The sequence below is a fragment of the Pan troglodytes genome, chromosome 20 (assembly GCF_028858775.2).
Source record: "Pan troglodytes isolate AG18354 chromosome 20, NHGRI_mPanTro3-v2.0_pri, whole genome shotgun sequence".
Taxonomy (NCBI): Eukaryota; Metazoa; Chordata; class Mammalia; order Primates; family Hominidae; genus Pan; species Pan troglodytes.
The window spans coordinates 58917140-58939699 of record NC_072418.2 but is presented as its reverse complement, the minus strand read 5'-3'; the positions used below and the strand labels follow the sequence as shown (position 1 = coordinate 58939699).

The 22560-nt window shown below is 42.3% G+C and overlaps 1 protein-coding gene across 1 annotated transcript in view; it reads right to left on the bottom strand.

The window, feature by feature from the left end:
• Nucleotides 1-3998: 3998 nt before the first annotated feature.
• NLRP8 (NLR family pyrin domain containing 8) overlaps nt 3999-22560 on the bottom strand; it is a 40018-nt gene continuing 21456 nt past the window's right edge. Inside the window, exons 6-10 of the mRNA XM_512922.6 lie at nt 21208-21360; nt 18106-18276; nt 15610-15780; nt 12358-12528; nt 3999-4128 (exon numbers count right to left, since the gene is read on the bottom strand). Coding sequence (XP_512922.5) covers nt 3999-4128; nt 12358-12528; nt 15610-15780; nt 18106-18276; nt 21208-21360 — 796 coding nt within the window. The remainder of the gene's footprint in view (nt 4129-12357; nt 12529-15609; nt 15781-18105; nt 18277-21207; nt 21361-22560) is intronic.

Below are 22560 nucleotides of genomic sequence, written 5' to 3'. Positions count from 1 at the left end.
TAACAAACCCCCATGACACAAGTTTACCTACGTAACAAACCTTCACATGTACCCCCAAAACTAAAAGGTAAAAAAAGAATGTTAGCTGTCAGCACTTCCGTTCAGTTTTGTACTCTCTCCCTATTCTTTATATTTGATATTCCACTATTATTTATATTTACCTAATTTATATTTGATAGGAAAGCAATCAGATAAAGAAGAGGTATAAAAGTGGAAAAAAGGTGAAAATTAACATTTGTATGTAGGTATGTATGCCTAATAAATTACTCAATTTTAAATTATATGTAGTTATTAAATTGGGCTGGTAACAAATGTAACTATGAAATCCCATACAAAATCTAATAACCAGTTAAACGTGAGATCAAATGAACAGCAACTATAGAGGTAAAACACATGCATAATTTAGAAAAGTGGCATCTCTGTTTTGAGAGCTTTAAAATGCGGCTGCTAGATAAAAGGCTCAATGTGGTGAGGCAGAGGCAGATTCCCAACACATCAGTGATCCTCCATCGGTATATCATCATCCAAGAAGTCCTGCTGATAATGTTATCAGGACAAGAAACTCAATGTTTCTATGAAAAGCCAAAACTAGACAAGAGAATTCTAAGAAGAATGATATTCATTCTGTTGATGTCTAGGCTGCACTTTAACATCTACGATAGAAGGTCACCATTTCCGGGGGCTAAATTTTGAAATATTTATGTTCATGAATTCCTACTTTACATTTAGCCCCCAAATAATGAGCAAATGGAATAGAAGGTCTCAATCAAATGGTATAAAAGAGACAAGATGACAGATTAATTCAATACAGTACCCTCCTCACTCCAGAAAAACAAACAAATCTTTAAAGTCCCGCTGAAAAAACTGCTGCAAATAAATTTGAGACATGACAAAGAATGCATTACGTAAACAGCTCTTCCAATCCATGGTAATGATCAACAGCTCAGCGGAATTTTTTTTTTTTTTTCTTTGAGATGGAGTTTTGCTTTTGTTGCCCAGGCTAGAGTACAGTGATATGATCTCAGTTCACTGCAATCTCCGTCTCCTGGGTTCAAGTGATTCTCCTGCCTCAACCTCCCCAGTAGCTGGGATTACAGACACCCTCAACCATGCCCGGCTTTTTTTCTTTTTGAGACAGAGTCTTGCTCCGTCGCCCAGGCTGGAGTGCAGTGGCACCATCTCGGCTCACTGCCAGCTCCGCCTCCCGGGTTCCTGCCATTCTCCTGCCTCAGCCTCCCGGTAGCTGGGACTACAGGCGCCCGCCACTGCGCCCAGCTAATTTTTTGTATTTTTAGTAGAGACGGGGTTTCACCGTGTCAGCCAGGATGGTCTCGATCTCCTGACCTCGTGATCCACCCGCCTGGGCCTCCCAAAGTGCTGGGATTACAGGCGTGAGCCACCGCGCCCGGCCTAATTTTTGTATTTTTAGTAGACAGGGGATTTCGCCATGTTAGTCAGGCTGGTCTTCAAACCCCTGACCTCAAATGATCCACCTGCCTCGGCCTCCCCAAGTGCTGGGATTATAGGCATGAGCCACTGTGCCCAGCCTATTAGAAGGATTTTGAAGAGTTAAAAAACTGCATATGACTTTTGTAATCCCAGCACTTCGGGATCCCGAGGCAGGTGGATCACCTGAGGTCAGGAGCTCGAGACTAGCCTGGTCAATATGGTGAAACCCCATCTCTACTAAAAATACAAAAATTAGCCGGACATCGTGATTTAGCCGGGCATCGCGGCGTGTGCCTGTAGTCCCAGCTACTCAGGAGGCTGAGGCAGGAGAATTGCTTGAACCCGGGAGGCAGAGGTTGCAGTGAGCTGAGATCGCACCATTGCACTCCAGCCTGGGCATAGAGTAAGACAATGTCTCAAAAAAAAAAAAAAAAAAAAAAAAAGAAACGGCATGACTTTTAAATGTACTTTAAAAAAAAATATTACTGATAAGGTAAATAGCCAAAATGATGTACCACGTTTGACATGTGAGGCTGACAATGTCCACAATGTGTCACTGGACCCTGCTTTGTGATGGGTGAGGGAAAAGGTGCTCCTACATTAGTGGAAGTGTAAATGGGTGCCATCTTTTTGGACGGTACTTTAGCAATCTTTATCCATTTTAAATACAATTAGACCCAGCCGTGTGTAAAACAGCTAGACTGAAGACCATTTAGGAGTCGATTAATAACAGGTGGGTTAAGTTAAGCACCAACGTGCCCTGCATCCTTAAAAACGCACAACAATCAGCACAGAAAGTTGCCCCATCTGTAAGGCTCTTAACGCCATACACGTGCGCAGAATGTCTTTGGGTGATGAGCAGAAAATAGGGAAGAGACACTACGGGGGCAGGGAAGGACACACTTCCCGCCACACCTTCTCGTATTGCTGCTCTTTCAAATTAATACTGAAAAAGGCCGGGCGCAGTGGCTCACGCCTGTCATCCCAGAACTTTGGGAGGCTGAGGTGGGTGGATCATCTGAGGTCAGGAGTTCCAGACCAGCCCGGCCAACATGGGGGAACCCCGTCTCTACTAAAAATATGAAAATTAGCCAGGCGTGGTGGCGGGCACCTGTAATCCCAGCTACTCGGGAGGTTGAGGCAGGAGAATTGCTTGAACCTGGGAGGCGGAGGGTGCAGTGAGCAGAGATCACGCCATTGCACTCCAGCCTGGGCGAAAGAGGGAGACTTTGTCTAACACACACACACCAAAAATCACCAAATACTAAAAAGTACCTCCCATTAAAAAATCATTTTAGTAGAAGATAAGTAGACATAAATGAATTTCATCAAAACAATTGAGGTATTCTTACAATTACCCATCCATGGAAGACCAAAAAACTAGGTACACATGAACACTGATGATAGAACATTGAAGTTTATGTGCTGTATTGCTCAAAATAGAACCATAGCAAGAAAATAAGCTTTTCTACACATTCCTATAACTATTTAGGGACAATATTGACTATTGGTAAATGGAAAAATACTTATTTCTGAGCACACGTTTAAAAGCTTACATCCTGACCACAGAACAATTAAGATTTTCTAGGTTTTTCTCCCCCTTCTGAGTTAACATAAACCACCTGGATACATGGAAATTGAAAGCAAAACACAGAAGACAAAGACTCTCAACTTAGGCAATGAAATTAAGAAGGAAGATTATTTGAGAAAGAACGAATTTCGGACTGTCATATCTAAACACTTCTATATACACGTAATTTGAATTAAACATTTCCCTTACCGCTCTACACAATCCTTTAAAGGGGCTGGAGGACCAAGACGTGAACTAGGGCTGTAAAAACCAACAAAAGCCTCAGGGGTGGGTAAGGAAATGAGTATGGCCTAGAGACAGTGATTTTAAGATGAGGTGATTGAGCAGGTTCATACATTCAGAGCTGAGAATAAATAAAGGTAGAAGAAGCAAGAAGACGATGAAGACTTTGTCTATATCCTGTCTTAGGTGACTCAAAGCATTTCATTTAAGCTTTATATAGCATATATATATATACACACATATATATATTTATGTGTATATGTATTTTTTTTTTTTCTTCTTGAGACAGAGTCTTGCTCTGTCGCCCAGGCTGGAGTGCAATGGCGTGATCTCAGTTCACTGCAAACTCTGCCTCCTAGATTCAAGTGATTCTCCTGCCTCAGCCTCCTGAGCAGCTGGGATTACAGGAGCCCACCACCACGCCTAATTTTTTGTATTTTTTTTTTTTTTTAGTAGAGGCGGGGTTTCACCATGTTGGCCGGGCTGGTCTGGAATTCCTGACCTCAGGTAATCTGCCCATCTCGACCTCCCATAGTGCTGGGTTACAGGCGTGAGCCACCACGCCCAGCCTTACATAGCATATTAATATACAAAGGGCATCACCGTCCTCACTCCAGGGTTCAAAGCTGAGGTTCTGTGGTGTTGACCGGGTTGCTCTGTTTCAGGGGAAAGTACGTTAATGCATACAGGATAACGCCCGGTATTTGCCAGTCGTCACAGAGTGGGAACTGATCAATCAAGCCCCAGAGAAAAATGACTGGACGGCGTAAGGATTAATCTGGGATAGGCAGTCACTTTTTCCCGTGAAGTCGGGTGGGTGAGGAGTTGGGGAGAAGCTAGTTATTCGAGTCCAGGCAGGAATACAGCTGGAGGGAGGTAAAGGAAGGCTGTTGGTTGAGGTTATTTTCTGAGGATAAGTGACTTCCCTAAGCTTGCATTTTGTCTCTATGCTTTTTCTACAGACCATACCCCTCCCACCTCACCTTTCTACCCAGGTGTCCTGAATGATTAGAAAGAAGCAGTTAAGATTATAGGGCTTGAAGTCTCAGACCCAGCTTTGAATGATTTGCTGCTTTCTACCCCAGGCAAGCCATTTAACTTATCTGGGGCTCAGCTTCCTCCCTCGGTAAACAGGACAAACAACACTGTCAGAATTATATGGCATTTCAATAACTAAGTTACGGTTAACCATAGTATTTGCACAATTAGCACCAAAACACCCTCTGGACTCCTACCAAATGCAGACCAGACATTAGCTAATCCTGACATTCAAGTTGCAGTACCCCCTACTCTGTACTTAATTTTTACTTGAGACGTAGCCTCACTCTGTCGCCCAGGCTGGAGTGCAGTGGCGTGACCTTGGCTCACTGCAACCTCTGCCTCCTGGGTTAAAGCGATTCTCCTGTCTCAGCCTCCCTAGAAGGTGGGATTATAGGCACATGCCACCACGCCCAGCTCATTTTTGTACTTTTATTAGAGATAAGGATTTCACCATGTTGGCCAGGCTGGTCTTGAACTCCTGACCTCAGATGATCCACCTGCCTCGGCCTCCCAAAGTGCTGGGATTATAGGCGTGAGCCACTGCACCCAGCCCTCTGTACAGTATTTCAGACCGAATGTCTGAAAAGGACAACTCACCTAAATACCCCAAGTAAATATGAGGTTTTAGAGGAAGATCTTTTCAGCAAAATGGGGTAACTGGACTTTGTTCTTTCAAGGAATCCTCTGGTCCTGGGCTTTGAGCAGCCAGAAGGGAGAGGGTGGGGGCACCTAGTAAGCTCAATACGCGGGTTCTAATCAGCAGTGGAGAACAAAAGCGGGAAGGGCAGAGAGCAAGACAGGAGGAATACTCACCAGCTTCCCACCTCACCTCCAAGAGCAGGTCCAGCTCTGGGCCAGCTGGCAATCACGGAAAAAAGAAGGCCACGCCCAGCTCCACGCCCACGTGGCGATAGTTCCTGGGGAGCGCTGAGCCAGTGATGTTGCTGCTGCTCATTGGCTGCAACCGGCTCTGAACCACCAGCCCCAGGGAACAGGCACTTTTCTGCACCTGTGTGCACCACTTACAGGTGCTGCTGCTGGCAAGAGGCTGCCTTTACCCCCACACACCTGTGCTGAGGGCGCCCAGATGCTCACAGCCTTCAGCTGGCTGTCCTGAAGCAATTAGTGTGTGTGTGTGTGTGTGTGAGTGTGTGTGAGAGAGTGCATGTGTGTGTGAGAGAGAGAATGTGTGAGACAGAGACAGTGTGTATGTGTGTGAGAGAATGTGTGAGACTGTGTGTGAGAGTGGGTGTGAGAGAGACAGTGTGTGTGAGACAGAGAGTGTGTGTGTGTGAGAGACTGTGTATGATAGTGTGTGTGAGTGTGTGTGTGTGTTGGGTGCCCTTATTTTACATAATCCGGAAGTTGCACTTGGCATTTTTTAACTTTTTGTGTATTGACAAATTATAATTGTATATTTTCCTGGGATCCAGTGTGATCTTCTATGTATACAATGTCAAATGATTAAATCAAGCTAACAAACACATCCATTGCCTTGAATACTTATTTTTTTTTTGGTGAGAACACTTGAAATGTACTCTCTTAGTAATCTTGAAACAGAAGTTTATACTTTTGATAAAGTCCCATGTATTTATTTTTAGTTTTTTTTGATGTGGAGTCTTGCTCTGTGACCCAGGCTGGAGTACTCAGTGCAAACTCCGCCTCCTGGGTTCAAAGAATTCTCCTGCCTCAGCCTCCTGAGAAGCTGGGACTACAGGTGTGCACCACCATGCCCGGCTAATTTTCAAATTTTTAATAGAGATGGGGTTTCACTATGTTGGCCAAACTGATCTCGAATTCCTGACCTCAGGTGATCCACCCGCCTCGGCCTCCCAAAGTGCTGGGATTACAGGCATGAGCCAGTGTGCCTGGCCAAATGTGTTTGAAAATTCCATTTGAAGAATTTATGGTGAATGCATTTTATAATTTATCGTCTCTCCTTAGGTCATGAAGGTCTTCTGATTAGTTAACTTTTAGAAAGTGTAGTGTCTTTCCTTTCATATTTAGATTTATACTATACTTGGAATTAATTTTGTATATGGTATGAGGTAGGAATTCAGATTTTTTTCTTCTATGTAGGAACAATCAATTTAGCACCATGTGTTAAAATACCACTCTATCCCTAGTCTTTTGTAATGTCAGCTTGTCAGAAGTCACGTGATCATGTTTATGCCCTTCTGTTCTGGACTCTATTCTGTTTCCCTAGTATATTTCTCCAATCTCTAATTAAATGTATGGAAAATACCATACTGTGCTAGTTATCCTGAACTCTTTGCATTTCTTTTTTTTCTTTTTCTTTTCTCTTTTTTTTTTTTTTTTTGAGACAGAGTCTCACACTGTCACCTGGGCTGGAGTGCAATGGCATGATCTCAGCTCACTGCAACCTCCGCCTCCCCAGTTCAAGCGATTCTCCTGCCTCCACCTCCCTAGTAGCTGGGATTACAGGTGCGTGCCACCATGCCTGGCTAATTTTTTGTATCTTTAGTAGAGACGGGGTTTCACCATATTGGTCAGGCTGGTCTCGAACTCCTGACCTTGTGATCCGCCCACCTGGGCCTCCCAAAGTGTTGGGATTACAGGTGTGAGCCACCACGCTTGGCCACATTTCTTCATATACTTTAGAATTTGCTTGTAAATTTCCACTAGAGTACTTTGGGAATTTTATGGTAATTGCAATAACTTTATGAATACAGCCAAGGAAAATTGTCATCTTTGAAAGACAGTGTTCCCATTCATGAAGTTTGTATATTTCTCCATTTATTAGGTATTCTTTAATTTTTTCTTTTGAGACAGGGTCTCACTCTGTTGCCCAGGCTGGAGTGCAGTGGTGCAAGCACGGCTTACTGCAGCCTCGAACTCCTGGGCTGAAGTGATCCTCCCCACTTGGCCTCCCCCAAAGGGGTGGGATTACAGGCGTGAGCCACTGGGCCTGGCCATGGCACAACTGTTTTTTTTTTTTTTTTTTTTGGAGACAGTGTTTTGCTCTTGTTGCCCAGGCTGGAGTGCAATGGCGCGATCTCGGCTCAACACAACCTCCACCTCCTAGGTTTAAGGGATTCTCCTGCCTCAGCCTCAAAAGTAGCTGGGACCACAGGCATGCACCACCACGCCTGGCTAATTTTGTATTTTTAGTAGAGACGGGGTTTCTCCATGTTGGCCAGGCCGGTCTCAAATTCCTGACCTCAGGTGATCCCCCTGCTTCGGCCTCCCAAAGTGCTGGGATTACAGGCGTGAGCCACTGCGCCCGGCCACAACTGTTATTGTTTATTCCTATTTGAGATTATTGACACCAGTATAAAAGAAATTTTATGCTTTTAAAAACTGCTTAATAGTACATAGTAATACATTTTATTTTCATATATCGAGTTGTTGTGTGTGGGATCTTACTAATTCACTTTTTAATTATTATTTTTTAATCCCCAGGGTTTACCAGGATTATCAGTTCTTGTTCTATGTATGTAATCACATTGTTTGTGAAAAATGACAGTTTTATTTCCATCTTTATAATGTTGTGTTTATTATTCCTCTTGTTGCCCTGTTACACTGACTAGGACCTCCAGTGCAAAGTTAAATAAAAGTTGTAATAGTGGTTGGGTTTTTTGCTCTCATTTTTATCTTAGGGAAAGAATTTTCACAAATAGTGAAATATTAGATTAAATTAACAATAAGCATGTTAGCAGTAATTTTTTAGAAGCCCTTCCTCAAATTAAATAAGTCACCATCAGTTCCAAGTTTGCCAAGTGTTTTTTAAAAATTGCAAATTGATGTTGAATTTTATCTTTTTTTTTTTTTTTTTTTTTGCATCTACTAGGTTGGTCTTCCTGAATCTGAAATAGTTCCTGCCAACTTTGTGTTCTTGTTGTGTCATGTCACTGAGGCCCTGCCGTGTTTATCTCAGCACGTTCCATCCACAGGCACATGATATCCATTTGTCTTCTTATTGGTGATGTTAACTTTGAGTACTTGGCTAAGGCACCATGTACCCTGTTTTCCCACTACTCTTACTTTGTAATTCACATGTAGTTTCTGGGGAGAACCTTAAAGACTCATGTGAGTACATCGAGTCTCCATCTACTGGTTTCAGCACCTTCTGATGGTTTCTCTAACACCACATTTCGTCATTCATTTATTTGCTTTTTTTATTATTATTTTTTGAGATGGAGTCTCATTCTGTCACCCAGGCTGTAGTGCAGTGGCACAATCTTGGCTCACTGCAACCTCCACCTCCTGGGTTCAAGTAATTCTCCTGCCTCAGCCTCCCGAGTACCTGTGACTACAGGCATGCACCACCAAGCCCGGCTAATTTTTGTATTTTTAGTAGAGATGGGGTTTTACCACGTTGGCCAGGCTGGTCTCGAACTCCTGACCTCAGATGATCCACCTGCCTCAGCTTCCCAAAATGCTGGGATTACAGGAGTGAGCCACCGCACCCGGCCTACTTTCAAAATATTCTTTTTCTTTCGCAATTGCCCTATGCTGCGTCTCCTTTGCTGTGTATCTGTTGTTTAAATTCTTTTAAATGAAGACAGGAACCAAGATCTCACGACTGTCATCCACATTTCTACCATTATTTGGTTTGATGATTAAATTATTCCAGATTTGGCCGGTGGGAACTCATTCAATCAGCCTCCTTGTTCCTATTGCTATGTCCCCATTATTATTATTATTTCAGAGACAGGGTCTCACTCTGTTGCCCAGGCTGGAGTGCAGTGATGCATCATGGCTCACTGCAGCCTTGAGATTCTGGGCTCAAGTGATCTTCCCACTTCAGCCCCCCAAATAGCTGGGACCACAGGCATGCGCCATCATGCCCAGGTGATTTGTAAAACATCTTTTAATGTAGATGGGGACTCCCTATGTTGCCCAGGCTGGTCGCTAACTCTTGGGCTCAAGCAACTCTCCACCTTAACCTCCCACAGTGCTGAGATTACAGGTGCAAGCCACTGGCCTGGCCCCCATTGTTCTCTGAGCATTGTCTTACTTCTGGCACAAGATGTTCCAAGCCCATTCTGTACATTCCCAGCACCAACTGTGGAGTCAGCTCTTTCTCTGAAGATTCTTGGTTCCTTTAATGAGGAACGGTACTTAGAAAACAATACCTGAGCACCAGTGTGCTGTTTCTATGATACTATTGTTTCTACACTGAAGTTTCTTTTTCATGGCTGAATAGTACTCCATTGTGCGTAAGTACCACGTTTTCTTTATCCATTCATCTGTTGATGGACACTTAGGTGCTTCCAAATCTTGGCTATTGTGAATAGTGCTGCAATAAACATGGAAGTGCAGATATCTCTCTGATTTACTGATTTCTTTGGGGTATATACGTAGCAGTGGGATTGCTAGGGTGGAGGTTGAAGACCCCAACTGCTCTGGCTTTTGAAATAAAATTTCTTCAGAATTAAGAAATCAACCTGGGCCAGGCATAGTGGCTCACACCTGTAATCCCAGCACTTTGGGAGGCCAAGGCAGGCAAATCACGAGGTCAAGAGATCAAGACCATCCTGGCCAACATGGTGAAACCCCGTCTCTGCTAAAAATACAAAAAAATTAGCCGGGAGTGGTGGTGCGCACCTGTAGTCCCAGTTACTCAGGAGGCTGAGGCAGGAGAATCACTTGAAGCTAGGAGGTGGAGGTTGCAGTGAGCCGAGATTACACCACTGCACTCCAGCGTGGTGACAGAGTGAGACTCCATCTCAAAAAAAAAACAAAAAACAAGAGAAACCAACCTGGATGATACCTGATCATTACGTTGTAAAAAGATGGCTGTTTCAGAAGGGAAAAAAAAACCATTGTGATTGCTTTCTAGATCTTTGAGTTTTAAATGCTGCCATAACTAATTTAAGAATGTAGTAGTTAGTTAGGACCTTAAAAAGTTAAGAGTTAACACTTCATTTTTAGAGCTCCTTAAACGTGAGGTGATTTCCTTTTTCCAGTACTTGCTACATTTATTATCTTCCTTAGAAGTTCCTTGTGCACACTTTCCCCAGACACGTTAAGAACAGGTTTCTTCCTTAACAGTTGATGGACCAGTCTATTGGTAAATAAATCACACTCCAAAAAATCTCAAATTGCATTCATGCATATTTTTAATTAAATTTTTCTAATACCCTTGAAGATATGCAGACATATCTCCAAGAGATGTTTACATGACGTATTCAAAGACATTCTGGTAGCCAGGAGTAGATGTGGGTTGGAACTCACCTTACCTTGGTGCCCCCAATGCAGTGACTAATCTATGTGTTAACACATGACACTCCGTAACATTGATGGAGCTATTTGGAGGTCATGCCCTACACCAGTTCCCAGAACGAATGGAGCCATTCCAGAGTCAGGACGGCCCACAAAATAGGCAACTGTTTCCCAATTTCTCATTAGGAAAAAAAAAAAAATACCCAGAGGGCCACCAGATCAGTCACCAGAGGGTCCAGATCGATTCATCTCTATTGCTTCATCACAGCACTAAGAATTCCAGTCCTGTATCATCTTCAGGAAGTCTCCTTCCACTACAGGGCCCTCCAGTCTTGCCAGCATATCCACTTCATTGCTGTCTTTCTTCTCCCTGGGAAGGATAAAAACAAGGTTTTGTTTTCTTACATTTGGTTTTCTTTTGCAGCCCCAAAACAAAGAGACAGAACCTCTAGAACAGAAATTTACCACCTAGGAGACCACCATGGCCCCATGCAGTAGGTCAAGATGAATAGGAGCACTCTTAGGAGCTCAGGAATGAATTCAAAGTGCCTTGGGGTTCAACCAAGACAGCCCCCATGATCCCTCCTCCTACGAATCACACTCTTGGATGGCTCCCTCTCTCACTGGACCAGGGCTGGACTGTGGCCAATAAAACAAGGCAGACGTGATGGGACGCCACTTTCAAGATTAAGTAATAAAAGACTGTGGCTCTGTTTTGAGCTGTCAGTCATCTCTCTCTGCCACCGTCTCCCTCTGCCTCTGCCTCTCTCAGCCTCTCATTCTGGAGGAAGCCAGGTGCAATGTCATGAGCAACTCCCTGGAGAACAACTGAGGCCCCCCCTGCCCACAGCCACACAAGTGAGCCTGGAAGCAGATTCAACAGCCCTCATCAAACCCCAGCCAGTGGCTCAACTGAGACCTCGGGAGATACCATGAGCTAGAACCTCCCAGTTACATCGCTGTCGTATTTCTGACCCTCAGAAATTGTGTAAGACAATACGCCTTTATGTGGCTTTAAGTTACTAAGCGTTGAGGTAATTCACTGCATAGCAATAGACAACTCATACACCAGGAAAAATTGTATCTTTCACCCAGAACCCACCACTGGTTGAGAACATGTGTTAGGCACTGTGTTAAGTGCCGTATGTGTGACTTTTCTTTCAGTCATCATAAAATCTCCATGGGAGAAGACACCATCCCAATTTTATAGATTAGCAAATTGAGGCTCAGAAAGATTAACTTGTTCATGGCTATATAGCTGGTAAGTGATAGCAACAAACTCAGCTGTTCAGGAAGAAAAGGTGAAGAAATGAAGAAAAGAGAAGACAAAGACAAGAAAGAAGATATCAGATAGGAGAATCCCAGTTAATGGTTCCTTTAGGTAAAAGTGGGAGTTGGGGGTTTGAACAGCTACATTAAGGGAAATATAAATCCCCAGGAAACAAAAGCAGAATGGTAGCAACACCTGAAACAATAGCATTCCAGGTCCACAATCTCACTTTCTATTTTAAGAGACAGGGTCTCACTCTGTTGCCCAGGCTGGAGTGCAGTGGTGTGATCATGGCTCACTGTAGCCTCAACCTCCTGGGCCCAAGTGATCCTCTCACCTCAGCCTCCTGAGTAGCTGGGACTACAGGCATGCACCACCATGCCTAGTTAATTTTTCTATTTTTTAGTGGAAGACAGGGTTTTGCAATGTTGCCCAGGCTGGTCTGAACTCCAGACTCAAGCAATCTGCCTGTCTCAGTCTCCCAAAGTGCTGGGATTACAGGCATGCACCACTACACCCAGCCCAGCATCTCACGTTTTACAAGGAGCTTCTCTTGTGTGGTAGGTTTTGCACAGGAAACCCGGTGGAGACTTACAAAATGACCTCTTCTCTCTTCTTTTGGCTTGAGAAGGCCTCACACAAGGTCAGAATACCATAGACTCCAATCGCATTCTTGCTCAAGTCCAGATGTCTCAGATGTTGGTTTTTGCGGAGCATGGAAGCCATGGCCTGGCAGCAGATGGAGGTGAACAGGCAGTTTTCCAGCCTGTGACACAGAAACAGACAGCAGAGAAGTCATCATGACTCATCTGAGAGCTCAGCCAGTGTGACAGCTTACAGCCAAGAAATCACACTGACAGGAATGCGTAATGTTGTTCCAACTATGGTCTATTCACCTGTAGTCAATCAGTTTCTTTGTGTCCTTTTGGTGATTTCAGAGCAGGCTATAGTATTCCTCACTCTAAGAATTTATGAGCCAAGTATATCTTTCAAAAATGGCTTATACCTACTTCATTCATTCAAAAGATATTTGATTCCACCTAGTGGACATTTTTGACACAAGCGTGAGCAACACACACCATCCTTGCCTTCCTGTAACTCACAGTTGACTGGGCAGGGTATTGAGGGAGGAGACAGGTAACAAAATACATGTATTCAAATAGCACGGTTTTATTGTCCTAATGGGCCAGGTGTTTGGATCTTTTTAAGAAAAATTTTTTTTGGAGACTGAGTCTCACTCTGTTGCCCAGGCTGGAGTGCAGTGGTGTGACCCTGACTCACTGTAGCTTCAAATTCCTTGGCTCAAGCAATCCTACTACCTAGTAGCCTCCCTAGCAGCTGGGACTGTAGGCACACGCCACCACACCCAGCTCAAATCCTTCTATAAGTAAGTCACTTTGCCCTCCCACACAGTACTCACTGAAAAGTTGGGGAGGCACATCTACAAATAAGTGACCATGTCTCAAAGAGGTGCCGTGTATCATAAATATGATGCCGGCCCATAAAAGTCCTTGAACGAAGAGTAAAATTCATGGATTATTAGATTAATGGGTTAACGGGTTATCATGGGAGTGGGATGAGTGGCTGTATAAGAAGAGGGAAAGAGATCTGAGCCAGTATACAGCATGCTCAGTGACTCACTAGTGACCCTGCCGAGAATCCCCCCAGCACTAAGGCTCTCACCAGATGCAGCCCCTCCACCTTGGACTTCTCAGCCTCCACAGTCCTTTTCTTTATATGTCATGCAATTTCAGGTATTCTGTTATAAGCAGCAGAAAACAGACTAAGACAGATAGGGTCCATGAATTTTACACTGAGCCAAGTTACTGCTCATGGCCAAAACTAGATTAAAAAAATAATCTCAGTGACTCACCATTTAACATTAGGTATATCTCCAAATGCTATCCCTCCCCCCTCTAAAACTTAAAGTATAATAAAAAAATTTAAAAAAAATTAAACAGCAAACCCAAAGGGGACAGGTGGATGAAAAGGACCCAAAGCAGATAATTGTCTTGTTAGCCCCACAGGTATACTGGAAACATAAAATTAATTTTGTGATCTGAAAAAAATAATAATCATCTCATACAAGCAAAGGCTTAGAAAATACTGCATAAACACTTTCAAGTATAGAAAGTTCTTTTCTACCTGAAAATATATTTCACTCAATCTAAGAGATAAATCAACATTTAAAACCCAAACTAGATTTGAGGCATCAAAGAATCATGACTGGCAGTGAATTCATACTGAATTTCATTTGAGAAGCAAATCATCAACAAAAATGAACACCATTATCCAAACTAATCCTGGAAATGAAAGATGTTCTACAAGACAATAATTTAAATGAGCTAGATTAAATACCAAGACTATGCTAATGGAGAGCAAAAAATTTGGATTGAAAGAGGTAAAATTAGATTCATTTTTTGATCATGAGAGGAGATGTTTACAAGTCTTTTCCAAATACTTAAGGTAACCAAAGAATTAAAAACAGAACGAATGCTTTTATATCACTGGCTGGTATACATGTTAGCAAAGAGACCACAAAAAACAGGGAAATATATACATTATATATTTTCATATATAAATATATTAATATAATTAATATATATTTTAATATTATATATAATACATATATTTATATAATATAAATTATGTATATATAAATATATAATATGCAACATAATATGTAAGTATATAATGTATAATATATTGTATATTTACATATAATATATTCATATTTATTTTATATATTTATATATACTTATATATAAATAATATATTACTTATATGTATAATATATAAAATAAGTATCTACATATAAATATTTATAAAATAAGTATATATGTGTCTGTACATATGTGTACACATATGCAGATATCTTATGTATCTTTACATATATACGTATATATGTATCTTATGTATCTGTATATATGTATATATGTATCTTATGTATCTTTATATATGTATATACCTATCTTATGTATCTTTATATACGTATATACATATATATGTATCTTATGTATCTTTATATACATATATATGTATATATGTATCTTTTTTTTTTTTTTTTTTGAGACAGAGTCTCACTCTGTGGCCCAGGCTGGAGTACAGTGGTGTTATCTCGGCTCACTGTAAGCTCCGCTTCCCAGGTTCACACCATTCTCCTGCCTCAGCCTCCCAATTAGCTGGGACTACAGGCGCCCGCCACCACGCCCAGCTAATTTTTTGTATTTTTAGTACAGACATGGTTTCACCGTGTTAGCCAGGATAGTCTCGATCTCCTGATCTCATGATCCGCCCCCCTCAGCCTCCCAAAGTGCTGGGATTATAGGCGTGAGCCACCGCGCCTGGCCACATGTATCTTTATATACATATATATGCATATATCTGTATCTTTAGATACATCTTTATATACGTATATATGTATATATGTATCTTTATATACATATATGTGTGTATATATATCTCCTAAGTGTAAAATTCAATTTCAGAAGACCAGTCATCTCAGAAATCAGTCTAAAATTGACAAACTCTTTGTTATCTTTTATTCAACTGGAAGAATATTTTCTAAAACAATTGTTAACACAGATTGCTGCATCCCACCCTCAGAGTTTCTGGTTCCCTAGGTCCGAAGTGGGGCCCCAAAATTTGTGTGTGTCCTGCCCAGGCGAAACTGCTGCTGATCCACACTTTGAGAACCACGGCTCAGAAGCTTCCCAGTTCTCCAATTCAATGGAGGGAACAATCCAGAAACTTAAGAAGACAGCCCTTTCCTGTTATATACTCCATCCTGAGAGACGCTTATATACGATTCTCCTGGTCTCACAGGAGGAGACGAGGGGCCACTTACTCCAGGATCTGTAATGTACAGTCAGGGTTCTTCAGGGCCTCACACAGCAGGATCACCCCATCATCCTTCAGGCTATTAAAACTCAGGTCAAGACTTTTCAGGGTTTTATTTTTACAGAGCGCAGAGATCATATCCTGACAGCAATTAAAGGTCAAGTCACACTTTCTCAGCCTGCAAAGAAACACAGGTTAAAAAACAAACAAACAAAAAAAACAACAACGAAAACACCCTTAGGTTTTACTTCTTTGTTTTTGGGTTCTGTTTTTGTTTGTTTTGTTTGTTTGTTTTTTGTTTGTTTTTTGTTTTTGCATAATGGCGTAACCAAGATGCAATGAATATACCACACAATTCACCCACTTAAAGTGTACCAAATATTGGTTTTCAGTCTATTTATAAAGTTGTACGATCATCACCACAATTTTAGAATATTTGTGTAAATTCGGTTTAGAATATTTTTGTCACCCCCAAGGAAAACCCTGGATACTTTAGAAGCCACTTCTCACTTCCTCCCCCAACCCACCCCAACCCTAACACCACTAATTTGCTTTCTTTTTCTGGATTTGCCTATTTTTGGCATGTCATTTAAATGGAATCATGTAATATGTGACTTTTTGCATTTACCTTCTTTTATCTACCATAATATTTTGAAGATTCGTCCATGCTGTAGCATGAATCAGTATTTCATTTAACAATTAAATAACATTCCATTGCGTGAATACACCATACTTTCTTTATGCCGTCATCAGGGCACAGACACAGGTTGTTTCCAGATCTTGGGTGTTATGAGTACTATGAATAATGCTGCTGTGAACTGTGTGCAGGTTTTCATGTGGAGGTGGGTTTTTATTTCTTTTGTGGATACACCTACAAGCAGGACTGATGGCTCATGGATTAAGTCTGTGCTTCACCTTTTGAGGAATGCCAAAGCTGCTTTCCAAAGCAGTGGCACCGTTCCCTGCTTCTTTTTGGAGAACTAACAGTATCAGTGTTTCAGGGGGTATTTTGCACCACCTCTTGCCTTTCACAAACATTTGCTGAGAGTTACTATGCTTGGGGCATTGAATTAGGGGATGGGAATTCACTCAGGCAGAGCCCCTGCCTTTTAGCAGCTCATATTCTCATGTGAGACAAGAAATAAAGAGAGGATTCGATGGTTATGGTTCGGTGATGTCCTAGTAAACCAGCTCTCTAGAGCAAACAAACAAAAGCCCTCATGTGTAGTGATTGCCAGTTTCCATGGTGCAAACACTTCTGCCATGGCTGATTTCAAGCTGTGAAAATGAACTACCTCGTGACAGAGCAGGAGCACCGTGATCTCGGACAGACACTGCCACTTTAAGTTCCAGCTCCCTTTCTAACCTCATGCATTTCAAGGAAATCATTTCTCTCCTAATTACAAGCAGCCAGAAACAACAGACAGTAAAACACAGATAAGACAGCTCTGGCACAGAGGGAGGTGGGGGGAAAGTCTCTCGGGTAACTGCCAAACTTCACATTCATGCCATGAGCCCCAGTAAAACAGTGGACCTTTTTTCTTTTTCTTTTTTTTTTTTTTTTTGAGACAGAGTCTCACGCTGTCGCCCAGGCTGGAGTGCAGTGGTGCGATCTCGGCTCACTGTAAGCTCTGCCTCCCGGGTTCACGCCATTCTCCTGCCTCAGCCTCCTGAGTAGCTGGGACTACAGGCACCCGCCACTGTGCCCAGCTAATTTTTTGTATTTTTAGTAGAGACGGGGTTTCACTGTGGTCTCGATCTCCTGACCTCGTGATCCTCCCGCCTCGGACTCCCAAAGTGCTGGGATTACAGGCCTCCCAAAGTGCTGGGATTACAGGCCTCCCAAAACAGTGAGCCTTAATAGCACATTCCTTTCTCTTCAGGTGCACTAAGATAGGGAAGCTAAAAGCAGACTCAGGGGATATGCCTGCAGCTGCAGAAGGATGTATGGGAACAGACACACAACTCTCCCTCCCAGATAAGCACAACCAAGAGTCACAGAAGCAGTCCAAGCCTCTGATAAATATTCCCACCCTGAATCTTTAAAAACTCTTAGTCTATAAGAGAGTGTAGCTCTGACCTAACTCGGCCAGAAGCCCCTCTCAGTTCTGTTTTCTCTAAAATAAACCTGTCCTTAACTGTCAAGCCACCTTTTGTGTTTCTTTCCTCTTTCTTTAATTCTTACACCTCGAGGTAGTCGTTCTTACAGCGATGAACAGATAGATGTCAATATTCCTTAAATTTAAAACACCCTGCAGTCCCTCTGAGTTCACTCCTGGGTGTCTTGGTACACAGTTTGAGAACTCTGCCTCTAGATCACTTGTCTCTGAATCAGAAATAATAACCCTCCTCTTTATTGTGCTTTTCCCCTCAGTGCTAGCACCATGCCTAACATGCAGTAGGCACTTAATAAATATGTGACATAAATGAATATATAACATGTTCTCTTCATCACCCTGTTCTGCTCCAGGGAATTCAGAGAAGAAAACATTCTGGGACTTACACCAGCCTCTGCAGAGGACATCTCAGGTGTGGCAGGGCATTCCAAATATGCTTGGCCCCTTCATCTTTCAAGGCGTTTTCTGCCAAGCTCAGGTGGGTCAGCATCTTACTCTGCCTGAGACAGGAGGCAAGGCTTTCACAAGTAAGCTGTGTAAGGTTGCAGTTCTCTATCCTATGGGAGAGAAGCACACAGATGACTGAATGGAGAGGGGTCTTTGTCTCACACAGAAGGGTGATCCTCTCAGTCAGGGCTCTCCCTCTGGATGCAGAAGCATCCTCACACCTCTGTCATCACCACTCAGGACTTCCAAGCTTTCAAGGAAAGGACAGCAGCTTCGATGTGGGAATGGTGGGATGAAGGCATTGTGGATCAATAAAACTGATAGACTAAAAAGCTTCTGCACAGCAAAAGAAATAATCAGCAGAGTTAACAGACAGCCCACAGAGTGGGAGAAAATCTTTACAATCTATACATCTGACAAAGGACTAATATTCAGAATCTACAAAGAACAAATCAGCAAGAAAAAAAAATCCCATCAAAAAGTGGGCTAAGGACACGAATAGACAATTCCTAAAAGATACACAAACGGCCAAAAAGCAAATGGAAAAATGCTTGACATGACTAAGTATCAGGGAACTGCAAATCAAAACCTCAATGCAATACCACCTCACTCCTGCAAGAATGGCTATAATCAAACAATAAAAAAAAGGTGTTGGTGAAAAAGGAACACTTTTACACTGTTGATGGAAATGTAAACTAGTACAGCCACTGTGGAAAACAGTGTGGAGATTCCTTAAAGAACTAAAAGTAGAGTGACCATTTGATGCAGAGATCCCACTACTGGGAATCCACCCAGAGGAAAAGAAGTCATTATATGAAAAAGATACTTACACACACATGTTTATAGCAGCACAATTTGCAGTTGCGAAAATATGGAACCAGCCCAAATGCCCATAAATCAACAAGTGGATAAAGAAAATGTCACACACACACACACACACACACACACACACACACACACATACACACCATGGAATCCTACTTAGCCACAAAAAGGAACAAAATAATGGCATTTGCAGTAACCCAGGTAGAATTGGAGACTATTTTTCTAAGTGAAGTAACTCAGGAATGGAAACCAAACATCATATGTTCTCACTCATATGTGGGAGCTAAGCTATGAGGACACAAAGGCATAAGAATGACAGACTGGACTTTGGGGACTTGGGGGAAAGGTTGGGGGGTGGCAAGGGATAAAAGACTACACATTGGGTACAGTGTACACTGCTTGGATTTTGGGCGTGCAAAAATCCCAGAAATCATCATGAAAAAGCTTATTTATGTAACCAGACACCACCTGTTACCCCAAAACTTATTGAAATAAAAATTAAAACCTGAAAAAAAAAGACTAGGTACAGTGGCTCACATCTGTAATCCCAGCACTTTGGGAGGTCGAGGCAGGTGGATCACCTGAGGTCAGGAGTTCAGGACCAGCCTGGCCAACGTGGCAAAACCCCGTGTCTACTAAAAATACAAAAAGCAGCGGAGTGCGGTGGCAGGCACCTGTAATCCCAGCTACTCGGAAGGCTCAGGCAGGAGAATCACTTGAAGCCGGGAGGCAGAGCTTGCAGTGAGCCAAGATCACACCACTGCACTCTAGCCTGGGCAACAGAGCAAGATTCTGTCTCAAAAAAAAAAAAATTAAAACATAGAAAATAAATATATGGGATTAAGAGGGAAGAGAAAGAGACCATCAAAGAATAAATAGCAGACAAGGAGACGGCTGAGGAAGAGACATAATTTCAGAAGTTATAAAAAAGGAAAGACCCATTAAATACATGGGAAGACATGCAAATTAGATAAACTAAGATGAACAGTCAGATGATAAAAAAAATAGTTGCTAGTAATCAAGGAAATGCAAATTAAAACCATAAGGTACCATTTCCTGCCCAACAGATTGGCAACATCAGTAACAACAATACTGATAATAGTAAGACTTGGATAAGGATCTGGAGTTAGGAGCACTTTCATACCCATTGCTCTGGCCAATTGGTACACTCTGGAAACAAACCTACTAAAACTGAAGATGAATACTCACCAAGGCCCTGCAATTCTTTTCTTAGAATGTTCATCACAGTGTTTGTGTGTGTGTGTGTGTGTGTGTGTGTAGCCAACAATTAGAAACAGCTCAAACCTCAACTGTGAGTAGAATGAATAACTAAATTCTTGGATCTTCGTATCAATATCATTCTGTAGTGAAGAGGAATTAACTATTGAAGCAACTAAACAGATGAACACTAAGATATAGATCAGGAAAAAAACACATCACAGGTGATACTTTCATGTAAAATCCTTTTTTTTTTTTTTTTGAGACGAGTCTCACTCTGTCATTCAGGCTGGAGTGCAGTGGTGCGATCTCGGCTCACTGCAACCTCTGTCTCCTGGGTTCAAGGGATTCTCCTACCTCAGCCTCCCGAGTAGCTGGGATTATAGGTGCGTGCCACCACACCTGGCTAATTTTTGTATTTTTAGTAGAGATGGGGTTTCACCATGTTGGCCAGGCTGGTCTCAGACTCCTGACCTCAGGTGATCCGCCCGCCTTGGCCTCCCAAAGTGCTGGGATTACAGGCATGAGCCACCGTGCCCGGCCCTTTTATGTAAAATTCAAAGCAACACAAAACGATGTGATGCCTGTTTAAGGATACACGGGTAGTAATATTAATACTATACATAAATTAAGGAGCCTGATCAACCTGATTCAATATGTCATCACAGTGGGGTCGGGGGCAGGGTCAATAAAACCAGTGAGGACAGGCGAAAACAGAACTGATGAGTTCTATTTCATAAACGGGATGATGGATACATAGGACTCATTATGCTTGATATAGAATATTAGGTATAAATCCGTACTTTTATGTAGATATGTTATTTCTCTTTCATTCTTGGCTGGACCCTTATTGACCTATCTATATAATTACATCGATCACAAGACTTATGTTTGCTCCTATACATGTACCTTCCCTATGACTTCTTTTCTCACAGAAGCACTAAATCTACCAAACAACCACCACAACCACAACCACAGCCACTAGAAAGGAGACTTACGACAGCCTCTCCAGCTGGGCCATGGACAGGTAATACGCCCCACAGTTCTCCAGGGAGTTTTTTCTTAGTATGAGAGTCTTTAGATGTCCGTTACCTTGAAGATTATTGCCAAGATCAGTCCAAATTCTAGGGGTGGCCAAGCAGTCTTCCAACCTGTAGAAGCCAGACACAAATGCTGAGCCATGGTTCTGGGGAAAATGGTACCTGTAGGGCCTCCTGGATTCCACTGTCTCATGTCTCAGTCTTCACAGCAGAGACTCGGGGGATTATTTCCAACTTTCCGGCCAGCACACCTGCACCAAGCTCAGGAACTTCCTCCCAAGTCATCAGCAAAAACCAACACACTCTTGGGGCTGTCATCAACTGGAATACAATAACGACTGAGCTCTAACTATTTCCATTCAGCTCCTTGAAATACAAATTTCAAAAAAAGTTAGTTAGAAAAATATAATTGTGTATATTTATAGGGTCCAATGTAATATTTTCATTTATGTGTATATTATAGAAAGCATCAATCAAGCTAATTAATACATCCATCATCTCACCAACTTAATTATTTTTGTAGTGAGAATGTTAAAAATCTACTCCGTTAGCAACCTTGAAATAATAGGTTATTATTAGTTATAGTCACCCTGCTGTGCAATAGACCTCAATGCTTATTTCTCCTGTCTAACTCACACTTTGTGCATTTATTTGCCAGTCATCATCAAGGTGAAGAACTGAGATCCAGTGACATTAGAGAAGTTTTCCTGAGTCTCACGGCCACTGTCTTCTTGGGCTGGATTTCGGCCTCAAGGTGGGCTGTTTATATAAAGACATTCAGTGAAGCATTGTGCTTACCGCCTCCAGGTTCCAGCCACCTGAGCTTTCTGTTCTGTGCAAGAAAGGTAATGAAATGCGGAGATTATCCAAGCTACATTCAACTCTGTTGGATGTAAAGGAGCAATGCTGGCAGATGAAAACAAAATGAGAGATCATACAAATTCTGTTGAGAGAAGGTTCGCACATGGAAAGGCTGGAAAGTGGGGTCTGAACTAAAGGTGGAACTACCATTCGATCCAGCAATCCCACTACTGGGCATCTACACAGAGGAAAAGAAGTCTTTATGTGAAAAAGACACTTTCACAGGCAGTTTATAGCAGCACAATTCACAACTGCAAAGATACAGAACCCACTTAAGTACCCATTGACCAAAGAGTGGGTAAGGAAAATGTGGTATAGACACACCATGGAATACAACTCAGCCATGAAAAAGGAATGAAATGATGTCTTTTGCAGCAACTTGGATGGAGCTGGAGGCCATTATTCTAAGTAACTCAGGGATGGAAAACCAAACGTCGTATGTTCTCATTT